The sequence below is a fragment of the Acinonyx jubatus genome, chromosome A3 (assembly GCF_027475565.1).
Source record: "Acinonyx jubatus isolate Ajub_Pintada_27869175 chromosome A3, VMU_Ajub_asm_v1.0, whole genome shotgun sequence".
Taxonomy (NCBI): domain Eukaryota; kingdom Metazoa; phylum Chordata; class Mammalia; order Carnivora; family Felidae; genus Acinonyx; species Acinonyx jubatus.
In genome coordinates, this window is record NC_069388.1 from 124,655,726 (window position 1) to 124,677,297 (window position 21,572).

The 21,572-nt window shown below is 43.5% G+C and overlaps 1 protein-coding gene across 1 annotated transcript in view; it reads right to left on the reverse strand.

Moving 5' to 3' along the window:
* Positions 1-21,572, reverse strand: part of VSNL1 (visinin like 1) — a 97,226-nt gene that overhangs the window by 49,225 nt on the left and 26,429 nt on the right. The window contains exon 2 of the mRNA XM_015078376.3: positions 8,641-8,807. Within this exon, the coding sequence (XP_014933862.1) occupies positions 8,641-8,802 (162 nt within the window). The 5' untranslated portion in view covers positions 8,803-8,807. The remainder of the gene's footprint in view (positions 1-8,640; positions 8,808-21,572) is intronic.

A 21,572-nucleotide genomic window follows, 5' to 3' on the forward strand; every position in this document is an offset into this window, starting at 1 on the left:
AGTCTTGCTCCCCTAGGAAGTGGAGGGCCCCCAGCCAGCAGCTCTGCTTGGAACTGGACCAGGGTGAGAACTGGACTAGCCTGGGGGGTGGGGTCAGTGACTGGCACTGAAGGGAGGAGACAGAGAGGCTGCCTGGGCAGACAGGTTATGTGAAGTACAATTTCAAAATGTCCCTGAGCAGTGTCCCGGTCATTCCAAGATCAGGGTCTTGAGAACTGAGAGAGTTTTTTCACCTGTCTAAGTTCTTCGGGGGATCTCAGCACCCAGCTTGCACATCACCCCTCTTCTCCTCCACCCAGGAAGCCTTGCCGGACCTTCCCTGATGCTGTGTCTCCCTCCTCCTCCCCTGAGCTCCCAAAGCTCTCACTGACTCATATCCTACTTAGCTCTCCGCATTTGGCTGTTTGGGAGGCTTTATCTCCCCAGACAGCATGGGACTTGCTGGTTCTCTCTGTGTTTAGTCTTGTGCAGCACAGACAAGGTACAGAATAAATACCCACTGAATAACTCAGCCAACCTTTTCTAAGTTGTTCGCTTGAGGGCACACTGTGAGCTCCTGCAGCCTTACTCACTGAGTCACCAAGAACACTTACAAGGGAAATGAAAATGAACTGCTCGGGCCTGACACTGTCGTTATGTTGTTTTAAGAAGCATACAACACCAGGTCACCCGAACGTCCGTGGTCATCTAACACATCTTGGCAGGAAACCATCTGTTTGCTTTGTCCACAATATTCAGGACTTCAGGGCTTTTCTGGCACTTGTTGACCTCTGTATTGGGCCCCACTCACATCTCCAACCTCACTTTTCCTGTGATACGTTTGGTCACTTGACATTTCAGCCAACACATTTCACAACAACTTGCTGAGTATGTCCCATACCATCCCCGGGTCTCCCTGCCCTTGTGCCTTGCTTAGATTCTCCCTCCTCTTAAGGAAATCCTTAAGAGCTACAGATCCTACTTATATTTCAAGGTATCTTGAAATCTTCACTGAAGGTACTTCTACAGAAATTTGCTAGGCTGGATTATCTGCACTGGTTTTGGGACAAACAAAACTTTCTCTGTTATCTTTCTGCTATCTATATAGACTGTTCTGCTAGGCCTTTAAGTGAGTGAGGCAATCTGACTCACATTATGCAACCCCATAGCTCTCGGCTACAAATTAGTTATAGATACCACTTGATAGTGTTTGCTGAAGGTGGGAGACTGCTAATAGCTTCTCCGGATTACTATCTGCAGATGGATTCTCTTACATTAGAGCTAATGAGGCCCTTGGATATTTTGTAGGTAGATTTAGCCCTATTTTGCTGCTGACCTCCTCCATTTCTCCCCCATTTAGGACTGCATTTCATCTGAGATGGGAAAAGTGACTTAGAGCTCAGGACAGGACACGATTCATAGCAATATTAGGCAGTCACAAGGGTGGGAATCCAAGCTCTGTAACTACCTTTAGAGAGAAATGCCAATGGTCCAAGACCCATTCCAAGTGGAGACATGAGAGCAAATAATCAACGATAGCGAGCATTCTTCTGGCAGGCATTCAGTGGGCCACAGGAAGGTAGGGAGGAAATGATTCCCACCAAGATGGGTCAATGGTATCAGATCAAACCCCCGTCACCCTTTCAAAGGTCAGACAAATCCAATGTAAAGCAGTTTTACAGTGAGAGGTCCAGACATGATTTTGTATCTTCAAATCTAATTCTGTAATAGAAATGGGCTACTTCTGCCTCTTTGGCTTTATTTCCAATGAGAAATGGATTGTTCTTTCACAATTAGCTGCAGAGAAATGCTAGAGGGAGAGTAGGTCCTTCTGGCTTGAAACCTCCATAATCAGGCTGGAGTTGAGGCACAGCATTTGGGGGGTTAACTGGAGCGATAAAGAAACAGCTCCATCTTGGACTCCTCCCCCCCTCCCCCCCAAGGGCTTCAATTTCCTCCTGTGTGAACGTATCCTGAGGGCAGAGAAGTTGAGGTATCATCTAAGAGCATTCCTTTGGATATCATGGCTGCAATGGCCATTGATATCTCTCTAACTGACACCTGCCCTATCATTGGAAAGCAAAATCCCAAGGTTTTTATTTTGGAAGCCATCCAAAATAATTTCACACCCTGTGAGACAGGAGAAGGTTATCACTTCTACCCCTCTAGGATAAATGCTCTCTCCAATGCAAGACGCGATGGTAGCCAACTATTCCCTGAGACAATCTCACCATAATAAAATGCTTTAGAGCCTTACATGGGACCTTGTTTTCCCAGAACTACAACTTTATTGTCATTTCTTCCTCAAGATTTCGGTCCCTAACTCTTGTTTTCCACATTAATTCAAGCTGAAGTGCAGCCTCAATCATGTTGGCAAACATTCCAAATGGAAATGAATTCCCAGGTTCTCACTAAAAATTGCAACGTCCTCACCAGCCCAATCTGGATGACATTTTGTGTCTTATGTAATGTCTATTTCCCGAAGGAATTAAAATGTTTCTGTATATAGTTCTGCCGACAAATTTTTAATAAGGCCTACCTACTCCTAATTACCTCTTAGGAACAAGCAGTCTGAATCCCTGAAAACTGATCATCCAAAAATCTGTTTTGAGCCAAGAGTTTTATTTTCAAAATTGATTCGAATCAGATGTTGAGAAGCCATAATAGCCATCTCTGTCACATTTTCTTTTGATAAAATATATGGGGGAGCCAGCTCTTGATGTCACAGCCCAAGAGATTGGGCAATCTGGCATCTGGAAGCTCTCCCACACCCATGTGCCTGAGCTCAAGCCACTGCTGAGCCTCTCCAGGACAAGATGATTTGCTGTTTACAAAGCACTTTGGTTGTCTCTCACATTAAGTTAATAGCACTCAGAATAGTCTCCCCATTTGACAGATTAGGAAACAGAGAGTCAGAGTGTTTTGTTGATTTATTTAACAAACTTTTAAGCATAAGACTGTCCCAAGTTCACATGGCTAGTGTATGGCCGAGGCAGGTACACATCCAGGCTTCCGGTTAAACGACACCACATTTATGTGTAATCAGGCAAAACACCAATAGCACTGTAGGCTCTGGGGGATGGAGAAGGGCTCTTGCTAGTGAGGTGAGAAAAGCTTGCATGGTTGTGCTTTAAAGACATAATATCCTTGTGAAAGGAGGTGGGGGGACCAAAGTCACAGGAAAGCAGAGGAAGAGACTCTTCTTTGAGAATGGAGGGATTAAGGAAGGCTCTCCTGGGAGAAGCTTTTGAGCTGTTTGTTCTGTTTTGTTATGTTTTCGTTTCAGCCTAATATACTCAGTCGGTGGGCCTCCTGCCAACACCATAGGAAGGGGCTCTCAAACACAATAATCATTTTTTATTCCAGCTTTTTGAATTCTGGTCAGTGGGATTCTTGAGTTTCCAGACAGACCTACAGATTCTTATGTCCAAACCACCTTTCCTTTGAGGATTAGCTTCAATATCACCTTCCCTGCCAGCCCTCCCTGGGCCCAGAGACCCTTCCTTGTCTTTCATGGGCCTCCTCACAATCATAGATATATTTATATATGAAGCCTACACTCACCTATGAGGTCCTTGAGGGCAGACCAGACCACAGAGGCCCAAGGGAAGGAACCCTGACATTCCCGGTGGATTCACGCCTACACGGTATCCGGCACGTAGGTGTGCTTAGGAGAGAATGACAGGGAGGGATCACATTTTATCCTATTGGGGCCTTCCCATTTTCATTTCCATGGGGCTCTGAATAAAACACAAATTAATTAAGGTCCCCAAATCAGGAAAACATCGCCTGCAAACTGGAAACCAATTTAACGAGGTGCAGATAAGAAACTTGCATTCTTATTTTCTGCCAGGTAAGTTCATTTGAAAGTATAGTTCAAAAGGAGATGTTTCTCCCTTTGTATTAGTGTAAGACACACTAACTCTGCTGTGGTGGGAATTAGAATGTCAGCCTGACAGTGGTTAGAAGCATCTTTGGTGATTCTTAACCTTTCTTCAGACTACCGAACACTTTATAAATCTGATGAAAGCTATCCCAAAAGAGTATACAGACTTTTACATACCATCTCAGCATGTACAGAATTCCAGAAGCCAACCCAAGGATACTCCCAGGTTAAACTCTAGGCCAGCACTTCTCAGCAAGTCCATCATGGATTTTCTCCATTAGAACTGTCTGTGAGGTCTTACTAGAAATCCATTTATTGGGGCTCTGTCCTAGGCCCAGTAAAACAGCAACACTGAGGAAGGTGTTCATCAATCTGCTGATTAAATAGCCCAAGTGATTTTGATACACATTCAAGTTTTTTTGTAATTTTTTAAATGTTTATTTATTTGGGGGGGGGGAGGGGCAGAGAGGGAGGGAGACACAGAGTCTGAAGCAGGCCCCAGGCTCTGAGCTGTCAGCACAGAGCCCGATGTGGGGTTCGAACTCACAAACTGTGAGATTATGACCTGAGCCAAAGTCGGATGCTTAATCGACTGAGCCACCCAGGTGCCCCAATACACATTCAAGTTTGAATTGGTCATGGATGTAGATCAATTTTTTCATTTGCCAAGTCACTTGTCCAAAGTCGCACAGTAAACAGGGCAGAATGAAATGCAAATGTTTTATTCCATATTCTATAAAACAAAGATTTTATACGTAATATCTTACATTTATATGTTTGCATATAACTTCCAGGAAGCATGCCTTTTTCTTCTGATACTGGTTTTTAGGCATAAGAACACAATTTGCGAGTTAAGTTCTAAAACTCTATAAAGAATTATAGAATATGGTTTTGATACATCATTAACTAGAAAAATCTCCCTTGGTCTATCAAAAGATCTTTATCATAAAACATTTAGGTGCTCCAGAGTCTGTGACATCATTTCTTTTTATTTGTTTTAATACATGTCTCTGAGTAGTTGTGTCAATAGAGTTTTGGTGAGTAGACTTACATTTCCAAAGCTTCAGGCCCAGAAAATTTCTTATTGAATGGGATTCCATCAATATTTTTTTTAAGTTTTTTTAAACATTTATTTTTGAGACAATGCAAGAGACAGAGTGCAAGCAGCAGAGAGGCAGACAGAGGGGAGACATAGAATCCGAAGCAGGCTCCAGGCTCCGAGCTGTCAGCCCAGAGCCCAACGCGGGGCTCAAACCCACGAACCGCAAGATCATGACCCGAGCCGAAGCCAGACCTCAACTGAGCCACCCAGGCGCCCCCCCATCAATATATTTTTGTAAAATAAACATGGTACCAAGGTTGAAAAAGGTAAAAAAAAAACAAAACAAAAAACTATCTACTCAGACGTTTTATCTTCCAAAAGGCTAAAAGTTTGCTTTTAATCATTGCATAAATTAGCTTCTTATTTTAGTATCTCATTTTGAAATTAACCTCTCCTTTTGCCCCGCCAACAAGCATTTATGTCATTCTGCCTTGTATTGGGCTTAACTGTGTCTTCTCAATTAACCTGTGAGATCCTGGAGGACAGGCAGGACCATCCATTAGTCATTTCTCTATGTCTTCACTACAAAGCTCCCTGAGAAGGAGATACATAGTCAGCATTTAATATAATTCACTCAAACAAACGCTTACTGATGTTTGCTCTGTGGCAGGCTCTATCCTAACCACTGGGTCTCATGTTGATTGAAATGAGGTGACTATGGCCTACAGGACTAAAGAATGAGCTTAACAAGGAGGACCCGTGCCCAGACCTGTGTTTTGCGAAGCTCGCTCCTGCAGCTGTATGTTGGAGGGGCTGGAGTGGGCTGATGGGGGCTGCCATGGAATCCAGTCATGAGGCAGGGCTGTGGGCTGCGGGGACGGTTGGCAAGCCCATCTTTAATACGCATCCTACCTTCCCTCTTTCTATGACACCAGGCCTCATTTTTCTGAACCTCAGTTTTAAACATTTTTAAACATGGACTTAAGGAAGGGGTTCCTTTACATTTTGGATGCAAAGGCTTCTGAAGTTCAGAGTTTGTGGCTCTGGGCCTTGCAGAGGGGCCTTTCCCATTATTTTGCTCCTCCCCACACTCTGAAAAGAGTGGTTCTCCAGCAGCCAGGTGTCTCTCCTAGAGCCTGAAATGGGTCATACTGGTGACTGTACCCACACCAGGCTGACTACCCAGACAGGAGGGCAGCGGCCACGGGCAGAGTTGCTCACTCAGCCGGATTCTAGGATGTCTCAGTGTCCACACTGAGACAGAAGGAACTACAGAAATGTGCCTATTCACCAGGGTAAGGACCGTGCCTTGCCAAATATTTGCACTTTTCAGCAGCATTAAAGGAAGTTTTTTCTGTTAGCCCCTCTCTTGAGCCTCATTACACAATCCACATCTTTCTCTGGGCTTCTTCCTTCTAGCATATCGGAGCTGTCTTTTTTTTTTTTTTTTTTTCTTCTCCTCTCCCTGTGTACACAGCATATTTCCTCTGTGGTTCTGCTTTGTATGATGTCCTTGGACAACTCTGGAAGGACAAGAAGACTTTGCTTGCTTTCTGACTATTTGACGGAAGAGCATAGGCTGAGTTTGAATATGGTTGTGAAGAGGCTGCCAGGAATCTAAACTCCACTCAGAAAGTCATATATTCTCTTCTTGGAATAAAAAAGTCCATTCTGGGGTGGAGTGAGAGAGGTGGAGGAGGTGGATGATGTTGGTAGATATACATCAGTTGTACCACAGCCGCGTTTAATGTTTATATGCCCCCCACCCCCCATCTTGAGGCTGGTGCTCTTCCAGTGCTGAGTACTTTCAGTGTGTAAATGAAATACCTCATTTCCTGCATTTCAACTCTTTCTTCAAAGGCAAACTGCTCTCATTTGAAACAAATGGCGAGGAATGTGGCACACAGAGCTTTCTTAAACACAGAGTGACAGCTTGCATGACCTCCAGTGATATGAAAGTAGCTTTGACAAATCTCATTTGTCTGTACTTCCCTTGGGGCTGAGAGTGAAGACAGTTGTGAGGCTCAGGCTAACCCCTGGGTGATAAAATGTTAGAAGATGTGACTTTCAAAACTATGGAGAGTGGTTTAATCACTTAAGAAAACGCAAATGATCCCACTTCTCTGCAAAAGCAATTTATATCAATTGAACAATAAATGCACTTCTCAGCACTTCTACCTGAAAGAGCTCGACACGATAAAAACTAATTCTTCGATCTTAGAAATGGCAGAGTGATCTTATGATATACACACAGGCCACCCTAAGGGTACCTTTCGACACACATTTAAGGAGATAGTTTTGTATTTACCTGCGGCCCCCAGCTGCTCAGCTTTGTATTAGTGAGAATTCTGTGTCCCTGACACTCATCAGTGGTCCTTACAGGGTTATTGAGCTTTTAATCATGCAATAAGCGCCCATCTGCAAACTCACCACCTGAAACCGCAGCTACAACGTAGATACAATCTGTATCTAATCCTGTGGCCCTACTCCTATCCCGTCCCTTGCCTCTTCCCCACTGGATGTGGCCACCAGTCTGGATCCTGTATTCATCAATCTTGCTTTCCTTTTTATATGACTTTATTGCATTTATTGGTAGTCTTGTAAAATATTTTTGTAAACTTCTTTGTGTTTAATTTAGAATATTTTAAGACTCACTTTTTGCACTTAACGTTTTAGTGTCACTACAGATCAACTGTTTTGACTGCTATGTGAATACATCACAGTTTATTTTCCACTCTCCCTCTGATGGGCATTTGGGTTGTTTCCCAGTTTTGCTATTGTGAACAGTGCAGCTATGAGCATTCTTATACGTGTCCCTGCTTGTGCAAGGATGGAATTGCAGACCACAAGCTATGTGAAGCATTCAACTTCAGGAGGTAAAAACAATGCCTATACAATCATCCTCCACACATATATTCATGCGGATGGTTCAACTGCTCAAACTGATTTCTACACTTAAAGGATAAAAGCAACGTTTTCTATCTGGTATTTTAGTCAGAAAAGTTAAAAGAAAAACAATGCATTTTTCCACAAGCCTAACGTTAGATAAGTGTACACAAAATAGAATGTCTTAGATCTTGCCAAATCTAGAAACAATACAACTGATAAACTCAGACAAACCAAAATAATACCACTGCAGTAGAAATTATACCTGCCATGGAACAGTTTTATCTAATGTCCAGGGTAAGATTCACTTGTAAACAGTACAAAATGCTGAGTTAAGAGTTCATTTTGTAGACCTTGATGCCCAAATGTATACCAGACCTCCCTACCCCTTTCCAAATGTGCTGATGTGGGAATCCAGGTTTTTTTCTTATCTGCATATAGGAAGACACCTTGTAGTGAAAAAGGGCCCAGGTACTTTCTTTTTAATGGAGAGAGGTGCAGATACCTTTAACAAGCCAAACAATAGTATAATTAACAGCTTGTCAATAATCATCAGCAAACACTGTACTGAGATTTCTACTGTTCTTTCACCCAACACTGTCATCTTCTGAACTCTAGTCAGTGTTTTGGCTGAACAATTACTCTTCTTATTCAGAAACTGCTTGACTTACGTCTGGAAAAAACACACCCCTTTGCATTTTTAAAAATGCCCATTTTTTCCTTTTGGTTGGAAAACCACCAGTGTTGAAACAGATAGGCTACTTGGAGTTGTAATTCCATAGGAAGCTACATTTCATGAAGACTGGATTTTGTGGCCTTAAGAAAACAAGAGGTGGAAACCATTTACCTTCACGTAGAGTTGCTGAAATTCCTCGAGGTTCAGCCTCCCACTTGGACAGTCCTTGAGGAATCCTTTGTACCACTGCTTGAGCTCATGCTCGTTAAACTCTGTGCTCTTCACCAGGTCCTCCATCACTTCAGGGGCCAGTTTGCTATTCTGTTTCCCCATTCTGCCTGAAGGAAAGCAAATTAATGCAATTAGCTGTGGTCATTTCAAGCTTGATTAGGAGCCACATCAGAGTCCTGAGCAGCCCTTGGTGGGAACTCCCTCCCGTGTGTCAGGTCAAAGTCCCCCCAAGTCTGCCTCCTTCTATTTGGCATTCCAGTAGGGAGAGGATGGAACAAGACTCTTCTCACAGCTCAAGAGGCAGCAGAGCTCAGCCTTCCCCGTCACGTGTCCCCTTTTACATGGCATAGATCCTACATGGAGAAACAGCCATCCTTGTTTTTGCTATTCATGTAAAGTACATGGGAACTGTTTATGCCCTCTTTTTCTGAATTAAAATCCATTAGCACTTGCCGCCTAGGTGCCTAATGCTACATGTAGTTTGTAAAGATATTGAGTGGGATTGTTGACACACACAATGAGAAGGCTTTATAGCCAAGTGATCACAAACAGACTTGGGAAATCTGATCAGCAAATAACAGTGCATAAAATACATAAAATAATGTTACCTATATCAGTTATGTGCCAGGTTATTGACCGTTTGCCATGTATGTTACTTAGGGCAATATTAATGAACTGTTTTATCTTAAATTTCTTCCTTAATAAAATTATGTATATAATATATATGTTACACATATATAATACAACTAAAGTATATATTATATATTATATAATAACCAAATATATATTATATAATAACTAAATATATATTATATTATATTGTATTTTATTATATTATATATATTATATAATAACTAAACTCTTTCAGATTTACTGTGATGGCTGATTAAGAAATAAGTAGGTAAACAAAGATAAACAATACTCCAAAATTAAACTATTTTTTGTATTAGTGCCAGAAAATTGAAGGTGACTTTTAAAAATTTCCCTTGAATGTTGTTGTTTTATAACAAAAAAAGAATGAAAACCAAGCTTAACCACAGATTGATTTAAAAAGTAAAATTAAACTGAAAATCTGAAGGACCACCAGAATAAGGAAAGCCACAAGATCTTCAAAACCCTGATACGGGAACTGAATTAGGCTTTGAAAATTTTACCCCAGTGGATCTAGGCCTTCAATGTTCTTGAGACAAATTCTCTCTCAGGCTCCAGGCAGGTCTATCCTTGCAATCACCCAGAAAGGGTAATCTCATCACATGCTTTGTTGGGGCTTTTTTTGCCTCCTTCTACAACAGATTCCATACCCATTGTCAGTGACCTGCCCTAACATTGAAAATCCTTTCACTGTAGTGAAACCAAACCACTCTTGCTACTTCCAGGGAAAGCTTCCTCCTCAGCATCATCCCAGCTGGACACAGTGAGAAGATATCCTGAAAATGGCCATTTTTCTTCCCAATTCTTCTGTTTGAGCAAAGGACCGAGGAGCAGCCACTTTGCTCTTTTATCGCGGAGCGTCTCGACTGATTTTTGCTCTTAATTTCAAGCTCCATGTCTCTTATTAGCAACTGTCTCTTAATAATAGGTTACTGTGGGATTCCACAGCTGGATGTGGAAATCAAGTTGGGTACTCAGGTGTCAAGTGTAATTAAGCTGGGTAAGAACACTCTAATCCATGGTTACCCTGCTAATCGAAAGATGTATTACCAAACTTTCAGGACTTCACTTTGTTGTTTGCAGTAGAGAATTACAAATTTTCATTTCTGCACTAGAATCTCACCTAACAATAACAGCTGCTGAATACTGAGGGTTGGCTGTGGGATAGGCACTGTGTTGAGCATTTTACCCTCGATCTTTGGCCCTATGACAGCTCTGCAATAAGGATTAGGGCAGCTCTCCTGTACAAGATCATACAAGTAATGCGTAGCAGAGCCAGAATTTGAACATGGATTAGCAAGACTCGAATGCACAATCACAGACAGACAGGTGGATGGAAGGCATTTCAGAAGGAACAGGAGGGGCAAAAGCAGAAAAGCTTGCAAGGCTGAATCAGTGCCTCTTGGCGCTGAAAGAAGGGATGAGACAGGGATCAGTCACTTTGCCAGGCCCTAGTTGGGAAAAGACTGTTAGAGTTTACCAAAACCACAAGCCAGAGTGGGTTTGTATTAATGATGGGAAAATGGATTAAGGGTTATTAAAAACTGCCTTCAAAAATGCCTTTAGAAGGTCAACAGCATGTCAGCTTCTCTCTTAAGCAAGGAAGCGTGGCTTCTCCATGGATCATTTATGTTCCTGTTGACTGACTGGGGACAGGGTGGTCTCACACAGGGAACACTGTCAGGACCATGAATCACCATTTTGGAGACTCAAATGCAGCACTTCATGCTTCTTGGTTATGGGTCATACTCAGCACTATCACTTAGGTGTGCCTGGCAGTAGATGGGTTACAGAGAAAATCAAATTCTGGCCTGGCTCAAAGCAGCATTACCACTGCCTTCATCACGCCTTGTTTGGGTTCATGATCCTCACTGGGATCTCTGACCCCAGCCCACCTTCTGTATGGCTGCTTGAATGAATTTCTAAAATACAAACCTTGCTCTCTGAGCCTCTCCCTAAAACCGTCAATACTTCCCATTGTCTACAGCATGCAGCCCTATCTCCCTCGCCTGGCACCTGGCCTGCCTACTCACATCCTCATTTTCTGCCCATCTGTCTTTTCACTTGCTCAGCAGACTTCTTCTCTTTCTTTAAGTAGCCTCCGCTCACATGCTACCTCTTCTGTGAAACCTTTGCTGACTTTCCAAGGCTCGCTTAGGCATCCTTTCTCAAAGTCGTCTCCACTCTCTTGTAAAAGCTTTCATGGTCATTATTCATTACTCATTATCCAATCTACTGGATTGTTAGTTTCTTGGGAAAGAGGACTGTCTTTTATTTATCTTTGCATCCCTGCTACTTCGTACTAGGTGCTCAACAAATAATTTTTGAGGGGATGAATGAATGAGGGGCACTGAGCCACTGTGGAGTCCACAGTCAAGGACCTTGGCACTGGCCTTCATCACGTTGTGGTATTTGGTATGTTTCTTTCTGGGAAAGTCAGTCTCCTAGTAATGTATATATGAAAAGAGTCAATGCAATCATAAGTATAAACATAACATGCAGGCAACAGATGGGAAGAATGTTTCTTTTAACTGTTTGGAAAATGGCCTGCCCCCCACCCCCGTCAGAGACCATTTTTTTGTTGTCTTCGTCACTAAATTTTGAACATCTTCAAGCCAGAGCTCATGTCTTTTGTCTCAATATTCTCAGTATTTGGCATAAATGTGGTGCTTAGTAATATCTGATACGTGAAGGAAAGCATTGGGTTAACACTCCCCACCTATGCTCCCCTTGTCCTGGGGCTGCAGTGATATGGGTCAGTAGTGTCTTTCATTATGGAAGCAGGACAACAGAAAGGGTAAAAATGACAGTAAAGCTTATCATATTCCCAATAAAAAGATTTCATGACATCAATAAAATAAAATAAAATAAAATATTCCATGTGGGGGGAGGTGGCAGGTTATCCCAGCTCTGTTTCTAGTTCATTCTGTGATCTTGAGCCAAATCTTTTCTTCCTCTGTTGCTCAGTTTCCCCATTTGAAAAACAAATGAGTTGGAACACATGACCTTTAAGGCCCTTCCAACCCCATCATTCACGGATCTGTAGCATAAGTTCTGTAAATATGAAAACATGAGTCACAGATTTGAAGTTGGCTTGTCTTGAAAGAGTCCACACATGTTGGTTTTGTGGATTCTTTACCTGGGCACCTGTTGGTACTTGAACATTTCTTGCCTAAGAAGGGAGGGCACAGGCACTGGAGTGCATTATTTTAAAGTTGGCATTCCAGGCTATTAAGACAGGCATAGAACAGGACCAGTGATGGGCACCAGGAATGGGCCTGTGGGTGATGAAAGCCCAGCACCAAATTGCAAATGATACCCGGAAAAGACCATGTTTTCATACTCTACAGTTTACAAAAGTCTTCATGCAGCAACATTTACCCATGCAACAAACCAGTAAGAAAGAGATTATTATCATCTGCCTTTTACTGATGAGGACTTTGAAGCTCAGGGAGAATGAGTACTTCGCCTTAGCTCAACCAGCTAATAAAGCTTTGCTCAGAATACATGTCGTTCTCCAGAACCCCACTGGTTTCCTGATCCAGGCTGTCATATTCTCTTGCCTGGATTCTGCAGCCACCTTCTAACTGGTTTTCCTGCCTTGAGTTCTGCCCACCTCTCTTCCACTTCCAGCCATGTCTCCAGAGCAGAAGAGGCAGAACATGAACGAGTGCCCTTAGAACAGATCTGAGAGACTTCCTAAAGGAGGAAAAGACCACCAGGGGAGGTAAGGAGCACCCATGGGAATTTTTCCTCCACAAACCCTTTGGGTCCTAGAGAAGATTCAAGTAGTGTGTGTGTGTGTGTGTGTGTGTGTGTGTGTGTGTGTGTGTGTTGCCCTGAGCTGGTCCTTTACCCACTCTGATATCTAAGTCCAACCTCCTAGAACACAGCAGGGTCATCTGTGTGCGATGAGGCACACAGAACAGCGGGCCTGGCTTTTCACAGGTAATCTGGCCATCAGCCTGGCTGAATCCTGGCAAGATTCACGCAAAGACTCGGGGCTGAGAGAGAGAGGCCCAGCCACATGTGCAGATACACAGGGTAAGCATACCAGTGGGGAACGAGGCCTGGAAGCAGGGCTCAGAGCAGAGAAAGAGCTTTAGAGGCTCAGTTGGAGGCCAATGGAATATAGCCATGTGTGGAAAGAGTCTTAAATGGGAGCAGAGCTCGTTGTAGTGTAAGATTACCTGGGCAAACTTTGAATACATCAGGTGCTTTCTCTAAGCCCTGGGCTCCTCACTTGTACACTGGAATAACTAGAAGAGACGGGCCTTTTCACGCTTAGATTCCTGCCTGGATGGCTCTTTGTTTCCCTTACCACCTGTCTAAACTTGACTCCTCCTGCAAGGCTCGGTTCCATTGCTGTCTTCTCTTGGACACTTCACAAGTTCCTACCACTCTCCCTTCTTCTCTTGATAGCATAGTTTGCATCAACAATGACCCTGGCCTGGTTAGCTCTGGGCAGCTCAGCTCGGCAGACAGTATAGGTGTTGTCTACGAGAAATGCTCTGTGCTAGGCATGGTGGGATATACAGAGAAGATATGGTTCCCATCTTGAAAAGCTCAGAACTGGATGCAGGAGACCCTCACGCCCCTGGCGATGTGGGATCTGATGACATGACTGCTCAGAGCAGAGACCTATGGAGCACTGGGGACAGAGAGACAAATGCCCACCAGATCAGGCAACTTCACCTGTGGGTGGTCTTCAGGTGACAGCTCTAAACTAGAGTCCCCCAAATGTGCCTGAGTAAAAGAATCATCTTTATTTAGTGAAAAATGCAGCTTCCTGGGGTGCCTGGGTGATTCAGTCAGTTAACCCTCCAACTTGGGTTCAGGTCATGATCTTGCAGATTGTGAGTTTGAGCCCCATTTTGGGCTCTGTGTTGCCAGTTCAGAGACTGGAGCCTGCTTCAGATTCTGTGTCTCCCTCTCTCTCTGTCCCTCCTCTACTTATGCTCTCTCTCTCTCTCTCCCTCAAAAATAAATAAACATTAAAAAAATTTTTTTTTAAATGCAGCTTCCTAAGACCCTCCTTTAGAAGGAAATCTGTACTTTTAACAAGCAACGCATGTCAACTGGGGGAGCAGTGATGAAAATCATGAACAAAAATCAAAGTAGATGGTCTGAGGAGAAGACACACAGAGCAGCACAGACATAACCTAAGTTCTCGCTAATGCCTCGCGCTCTCCTTCTGACACCCCTGATGTTGTTTCAAGATCCTGCGCTGGGATTAACATTAAGAATTTAAAAATCACACAACTAGGGAAGACCAAAGTTGAAAAGATTTGCCCCTGGGTTCTTCTGCTTTTAATCCCCTTGATTTTAGGTTAGAGAGCTTGAGAATCTCGAAGATCACACGGGCACCCAATGGCCGAGTGGGGATGAGAACCCTGGTCTCCTGACCCGGCTGGGGGATCCCACCCTCCAACCCCAGCAGCACGCCGTCCTCAGGCCAAACACCCAAAGCTTGCAAGCCAGGATGCATGTTTATCTCCCAGCTGCGTTGTTGAAACAATCTCCATCACCACCTCCCTGGGATGCTATAAACAAATGACAGGAGGTTGCTAGTTTCCAGAGATGGTTAAAGCAACCCTGAAAACCATGCCTCAAAGTTGCCCAGCACATTGTGTGGGGTTTTCTTTTCTAATAAGGACAATTATCTGACACAGTGGCTCTTTCTGCCTCTCTCCTCTGTAGCCTCCTCAACAGAGTATTCTCAAGCCTCTAGCAGCATCTCCCCAAAGGCAGAGTGTGGATCCCAGGCTGGCCTTTCTTGCTGTCTCTGGGGACCCCCGCAGCTTCAGAAAAGGGGAAAAATGCTTTCTTTTGGCATTCTTTGATGACTTTACCTCAAGCCCTGAACCTCATAGGATTACAGCTCAGGTCTGGCCTGCAAGCATAAAACAGGTAGGGTTAGGAGGGACTGAATCCTTGGGGACTCAAGATAAGGCATGAGTACTTATTTGATCTGTAATGAATGAGGAAAAACATTTTGATGGCAGTGGCAATGGCACCATCAGGGCAAATGACAAGAGTTCCAACCCAGAAAGGATAATAAATACATGGAGGTGAAAGCAGAAGTGGGTCCCAGGGATCAATCATCTGATCTGACCCCTATGTTTTCTAGAAGAGTCCCAGGAAGGTTAGGGGAATACAGCAAGTCCGTGACAGTGCCTAGCAGCACCTTGGCTACTAAGCCTGGGCAAGAAGACTTGGAGGCTGCTATAATGCCCAGGCCTGTGACCCTTGGGTGCTGATTTGTGTTGAGGGTCCTAGGCCCTGCAGGACTAGGAAGAGCCAATCTATGTCCTTGTCACCAGGCTGTGAAAAGTGGCCTCCCTCTCTAGGCCTGTCCCAGTTGTTTCCAGCCAAGTTGCCACCTGAGCAGCCTCTCTACCGCTCAGGGGTGGAGTCTGAAGTTTCCTAGGGCCTTAGCTGGGGACAGCCCTGACCAGGATGGGAGCCGCTTGTGAACGTTAGCCCTTGGATCTGACTAGGTGGTTCCAAACTAAAACCCACCTGGTAACAAGGTGGCCATGTGCTCAGGGACTCTGATCTACAAGGCATCAAGTGGCCTAACTGGCTTTGGGGGTCCGACTCAATTACCTTCTTCCTCCTTGCCCAGGCACAAAGAGCATCTCTTAAACATCTGGGAAGTGTGGCTAAACCCGAAGCCACACTTGGCGTCCAGGTGTTGGGCTATAACTTTGGAAAAATTTCTGCTCAGACTCAGTTTCCCTTTCACCCTCTCTTACAAGTTCTTTTCCTTTTCTATTGGGACATAATGTCTCTTTTATTTTTCACTGGACATAGTTTGGCGGGACAAAAATAAGTATCCTGGGGGCAGACCTGGATCAAATGATGTTCCTGCTGCATAGAAAACATCTATGATGTTCTATGATAAGCTACTCAGCCCACTGGAGCCTCAGTTTACTCATTTGTCAAATGGAAATGATGAAATTTTCTCACAAGGTTGTTATGGGAATTAATGAGATAACACATTGAATTATTTCCCACAGTGCCTGCCACATAGCAGATGTTCAACAAACAGTAGCTATTATTATCTTTATCATGGGACCCAGCAAACTGGATGGCTCCAGAAGATGGGGAGGCAGACAGTTCATGATTGAGGCCTCAATATCTAGGCGTCACCTTGACCCTGACATCTCGTACAAGACCTGGTATGTGTAAACAGAAGTACACATACTGTGGCACTTGGGAAATTTTACTGTGGTCTTGCTTCCTGCTTCTTCTCCTCCAAGTAAAAGTGCTTCATATCCAACCTGACAGAGGAAAGTCATCTGAGGACCCCACAGCCTTGACTAAGCATCAACTGTTGAGTGAAGTTTCCATCTAATTCCCCACTCACCCACTGAACAGAAGTGTAAGCTGATTAATAGCTGGTAACCTTTCATCTGGGAGTGTTTCAAGCAGCCACCCACTTTTCTGCATCTTATTTTTACTTCCTGGTACATCTTTCTCCAACCATTCTATGTGTTCTGAGCATTGATTTCTATGAAAGGAAACAGGCCGTCTCCGGCAGTGTCAGAACCTCACTTAGTTCTGTGAGGTAACAGAGGAAATGCTTTCATTAATAATCACAGCCTTCTGTCCAACAGATTGTGTGCTAGGTTGTGCTGCCAGGTCCCAGTGGGGAAGGACCGTGGCCCTTATCTCAGAGCAGCAGGGAGCTGCGGGAGAGAATCACAGAGCAGGGGCGCCTGCGTCACCTGCACATCACCAGTCCCCGGGCTGGGAGCAGCCTTGAGCATCAGTGGTCAGGATAGACATCCAAGTCCTTGCTCTCAGAAGTATCTGAGATATCTATCCTGATGGGAGAGTAACATGTCCAAGTGTCTATAGGTAGTGGCAAAGTCACTCAAGTCTTCCGATTCTCAGGCTGGTGGTCTTTCCTTTCTGAGAGCTGTTTGCACTTACCGTGTCCCTATATTGTTATTTCTACAGTAATTCTAAAAAAATAGTTTAACTCATGCGGGTGGGTCTTAAATACAGAGAGTTTGAAAGTCTCAAATAAAGGTAGCTTTATAGAAGTAAATGTTCTATTTGAAGGGAGAATGACACTAAAAATTCATTCATTCATTCATTCATTCATTCAGTTATTCAAGAATCTTTTATTCAATATTATGCTATATTGCAAAGATAAAGATGATTTCCAAATCATCTCCAAGGTAAGCTTTTCCTGAATACTAGGTAATATCTCCATCTGCCTGTTAGACATTTCCACCTTTGTATCCTACAACCATACCAAACTCAACATATCTTCCTGCGCTCCTCTCTCAGTAAATGACCCTGCCATCTGCCCAGGGTCCCATTCAGAGCCTGGGGGTTATGCAGGATTCTGCCTCTCATCACATCCCTGTATCCGACCAATCATGAAGTGAAATAGTTTGTAGATCCTACTTCCTAACTGTCTTTCAAAATCCATCAGCTTCTTTCTTGCCACTATCTTAGTTGAGACTGCCATCATCTCTCACTTTTATCATTATCCAAACTTCCAAACTTGCTTCCCATCGACAGTCTTGCCCTCCTGAAATCCATCTTCCACATAATAGCCAAAGGACCTTTCTAAAACACCAAATCCAATTATGCCACTGTCCTGCTTAACCCCTTTAGTGGACTCCCATTAGCCTCACCCTGAATCCAATCCGCAGCAGGCTTTCCAGACCACTCACCTGGGCCACTGCCGCCCCACACCCAGGAGCTCTTTGGTTTCACCCCTGCCTGTGATCCAACTTGCTGCATCAACTTGAACCTCTGGTTGTGTACTAGCTATTCCTTTGGCTTTGAGGGCAGTTCCTATTAGCTCCCCTTTAGCCTTCTAGTAAATTCCAAACCATGTTCTAGACATAGATGAGACACCTCATCTGGGGTGACTTCACTATCTGGCTTCCTCTTTTACACCCTGACTCTTGTATACACTGCTGTCACCACGCCACCTGCCAGGGCATGGTCGCTGTAAGGCACGTCTGCCCACCGTAAGGCATGTCTGCCACCTCCCTAGACCCGGGCTTCCCCAAGGGCAGAGTGATTGTCAGGTTAGCCTCAGATTACACTGAACAGGTGCCCAGGAAATGTTGTTGAATCAATTAATTACGATGTGATCTCTGTCAACAACTAGCTAGAGCTTATCAGCTGAGCGATAAGAGAGAACATATGAAACAGAGATCAAAGATGAATGTGCTAAGTGCCATTAGGGAGACACCAGCAACGTGGAGAGAGACAGGGAGGGAGGAACAAAGAAAGAGGGAGGTGTGGGAGGGAACTCTAGGGAACCAGTAATAAAACTACTTTAGGAGCTGAAAAATTGTGTGAAGAATTATTTGCAAAGTAATCCTTCAAAATTATCTCAAGGAAACAATCACAAAAATCCAGAGATGTATATACTAGGATGTTTACTCCAGCATTGTTTAAAATAATTTTAAAAACCCTACCTTCTAAGAAACAACTTAAATGTCCGTCATAGAAAACTAGTTAAATTGATTTGGTTATAACCGCACAATGGAAATTATGAAGCCATTAGAAGTAGTAATAGAGATCTACATCTAATGACATACATTGGTATTGATTTGATGTCATTTATTTATATCAAAACATGTGAATATACAAAACAACTATGTATTTTTAAGGATAAACACTTAACTGAGGACATGTATTAAACACAGTAGAATGGAAGAGGAAAGTGGGAGTACAGAAAATAAAAAATATATATAATAAAATCCAAAAGGGGCTTTATATATACAATGATGACAGTGTGCCATGAACACAGGAGTATGATTACCATAAACATGCACTTGAGGTCCAAAAAAAGAAAGAAACGAGGAGAGAAGACATTGCAATAGACTGTTCAGTTAGAAAAGCAAGTCACAAGACACTATGTGTATCACTTTGCCTTTGCTTTATGCAAGCTTTGCTTTATGCAAGCTCAAGCTTGTGTGCAAAGAAACTTTGGGCAGTACATAATTTACATCAAAATCTTAACAGTGGTTATGACTGCTGGCGGTATAATGGTAATATTTCATTTCTTAATATCTTTCTGAACTTTTTATAATGAGCACATGTAACGTTAATAATCATAAAAAATATATAAATAATCTCAACAAACAAAATGTCTTTTGTTCAGAAAACAGTCTCAGGCATCCTGGAAAGGGAACTTCCAAGATGCTTTGAATTAATGCCACTCCCTTTTCCAACAATTGATGCAGCAATATGTCAGGGTTCACTTCCAGACCAAAGACCACTCTGAGGACCATCTTGGGTAGCTCTGGGTGAAATGATGAACATGGAGGAGAGGCTCAGAAGAACCCTGAATCTGCCACCTTCTCACCCATCTCAAAGCCCTAGAGAAGCATTGATAGGGAGACAAAGTGTGGCCAGGTCAGAGTTCCTGACCCTCAGGATCTGTCATGTCAGGAAACCTCTCTGAGGCTCAGCTCTACCATGCGAGACTGATGATGATAATATCAATCTTGATGTGTTATCACAAGGTTTAAATGAGATATAAGATAGAAAAGAGCTTTGTAAATGCTAAAGCACTCTCCAGTATTCATTATAATAACTGAAATTCAAATTCAAAAGATAGAAAAGATGATGATCCCAGAGATCATCACTTATGGCTGCCTAAGGCTGGATTAAGATTGTCTAATGAGATCCAGAGAGATCTACTTGAAGGTCAAAGGAAAGAGGTGAGAAGGTGAAAGGGAGCAGAATTTGCTACCCCAATCTATGCCTGTTCGGTGTAGGATTATTTTAGGCTGAGTATTTTTAAGAAACAGAAGACATAGGGCAATCTCTAACATGAGTAGAAGTTACCCTTCCGAGAAAGAGACATTTATATTCATAAGAGAAATCTCCATTTGTAAGGGTGTCTCACTATGGAACTTCAAGGGGGAGATGACTAAATCTCTAGAAACTCTGTCAATGGAGAAGGCAACTGAATTAAATGTGCATAACAACCATACCCTTGTTTACTGTTTTGCTTGACAGACCCCCCCAAACTGCCTCCTGTCCCTCACATTCTATTTGTGTTTAGCTGGAGATGATATTTAAGGTGATGGTTTGGTCCATTTTGGTTTTCCTGGGTATCTCCTTTGTATGCAAGAGGTATACATGTTATCAGACTTATGCTTGTTTTCCTCCTGTTGACTTGTCTTTTATTATGGGGGGTCAGGGGTGGGAATCTTAGCCAAGAACCTGGAAAGGTTAAGGGAAAATTATTTTTCCTCCCCTACAAAGGCTTTGGAAACAGTAGCATCACTGGATGTGTCTGTGGATCAACCTTCCTTATCTTCTTTCCAGGAAATAAGGAAATGGTGATTCACAGTCTTCAGCTTGGAGCTGTTGACTATAAAGCCAACTGACATTCTCAGGAAACATTTTCCAGGGCCCTCCCAAATAGCCTGTGTGGACTGTCTGCTTTGACAGGTTGGTGGACCACGACTTTCCCTAAAGCACAGAGCTGGGTTCAAGTCCCAACTCCACCAGTGTTTTCCTGTGTGACCTTAGCCACAGTTGGCTTCCATTTTGAGCTTCGGTTTTCTCATCTCCAAAAATTCTATCAAAGTTTCCACCTCACCTAATTCACTAGGTCGTTGTAATAGACAAATCTTATAAATGGTAAAATTGTTTCTAGCTTGTAATCTAGGGCACTTTCTGGACATCTCAGGAAAGAAAACAAGATCCGGATATATGGAAAGAAGTGGGTTTATTAGGCAGGGGAAAAGAGAATGAGTAAATTGCAAATCCTAGCACGAAAGAGAAAAGACACCTGTTGACAGGCAGCCAACAGAAGGTTGACAAGCTGGAGGAAGAGGGAGGCAGCCATGGGCCCTTTCTTGGAGCTTTGGGAGGTGGATGGAAAGGGCATATTTACCAAAGGTTGCTGGAGCAGTGCTGACCCTCTCCAATGAGGTTCCTGTCTTTGATGTGTTTCCAGTTCTGAATTTTGCTCACCCTGTCCTTGCTGGGCCTTTGTGAAGTATCCAGCAAGGCTGGAACAAAGCACTTTATTGTGGTGCTTGAAAAATATCTTGGCTAAAAGGGACAATGCCAAGGCTGAGTGGGCTAAAATTAGACCTTCCGGTTCTGTTTGACTTGGCAGTCGTGTGCACAGGCTGCTAACGTGGCATCCTCCACCGGCCTCCCTCCCGGCCGGCCATGTGCCTTCTGAGAGCACAGGTAACATGTGCTGAGGGAGAGGA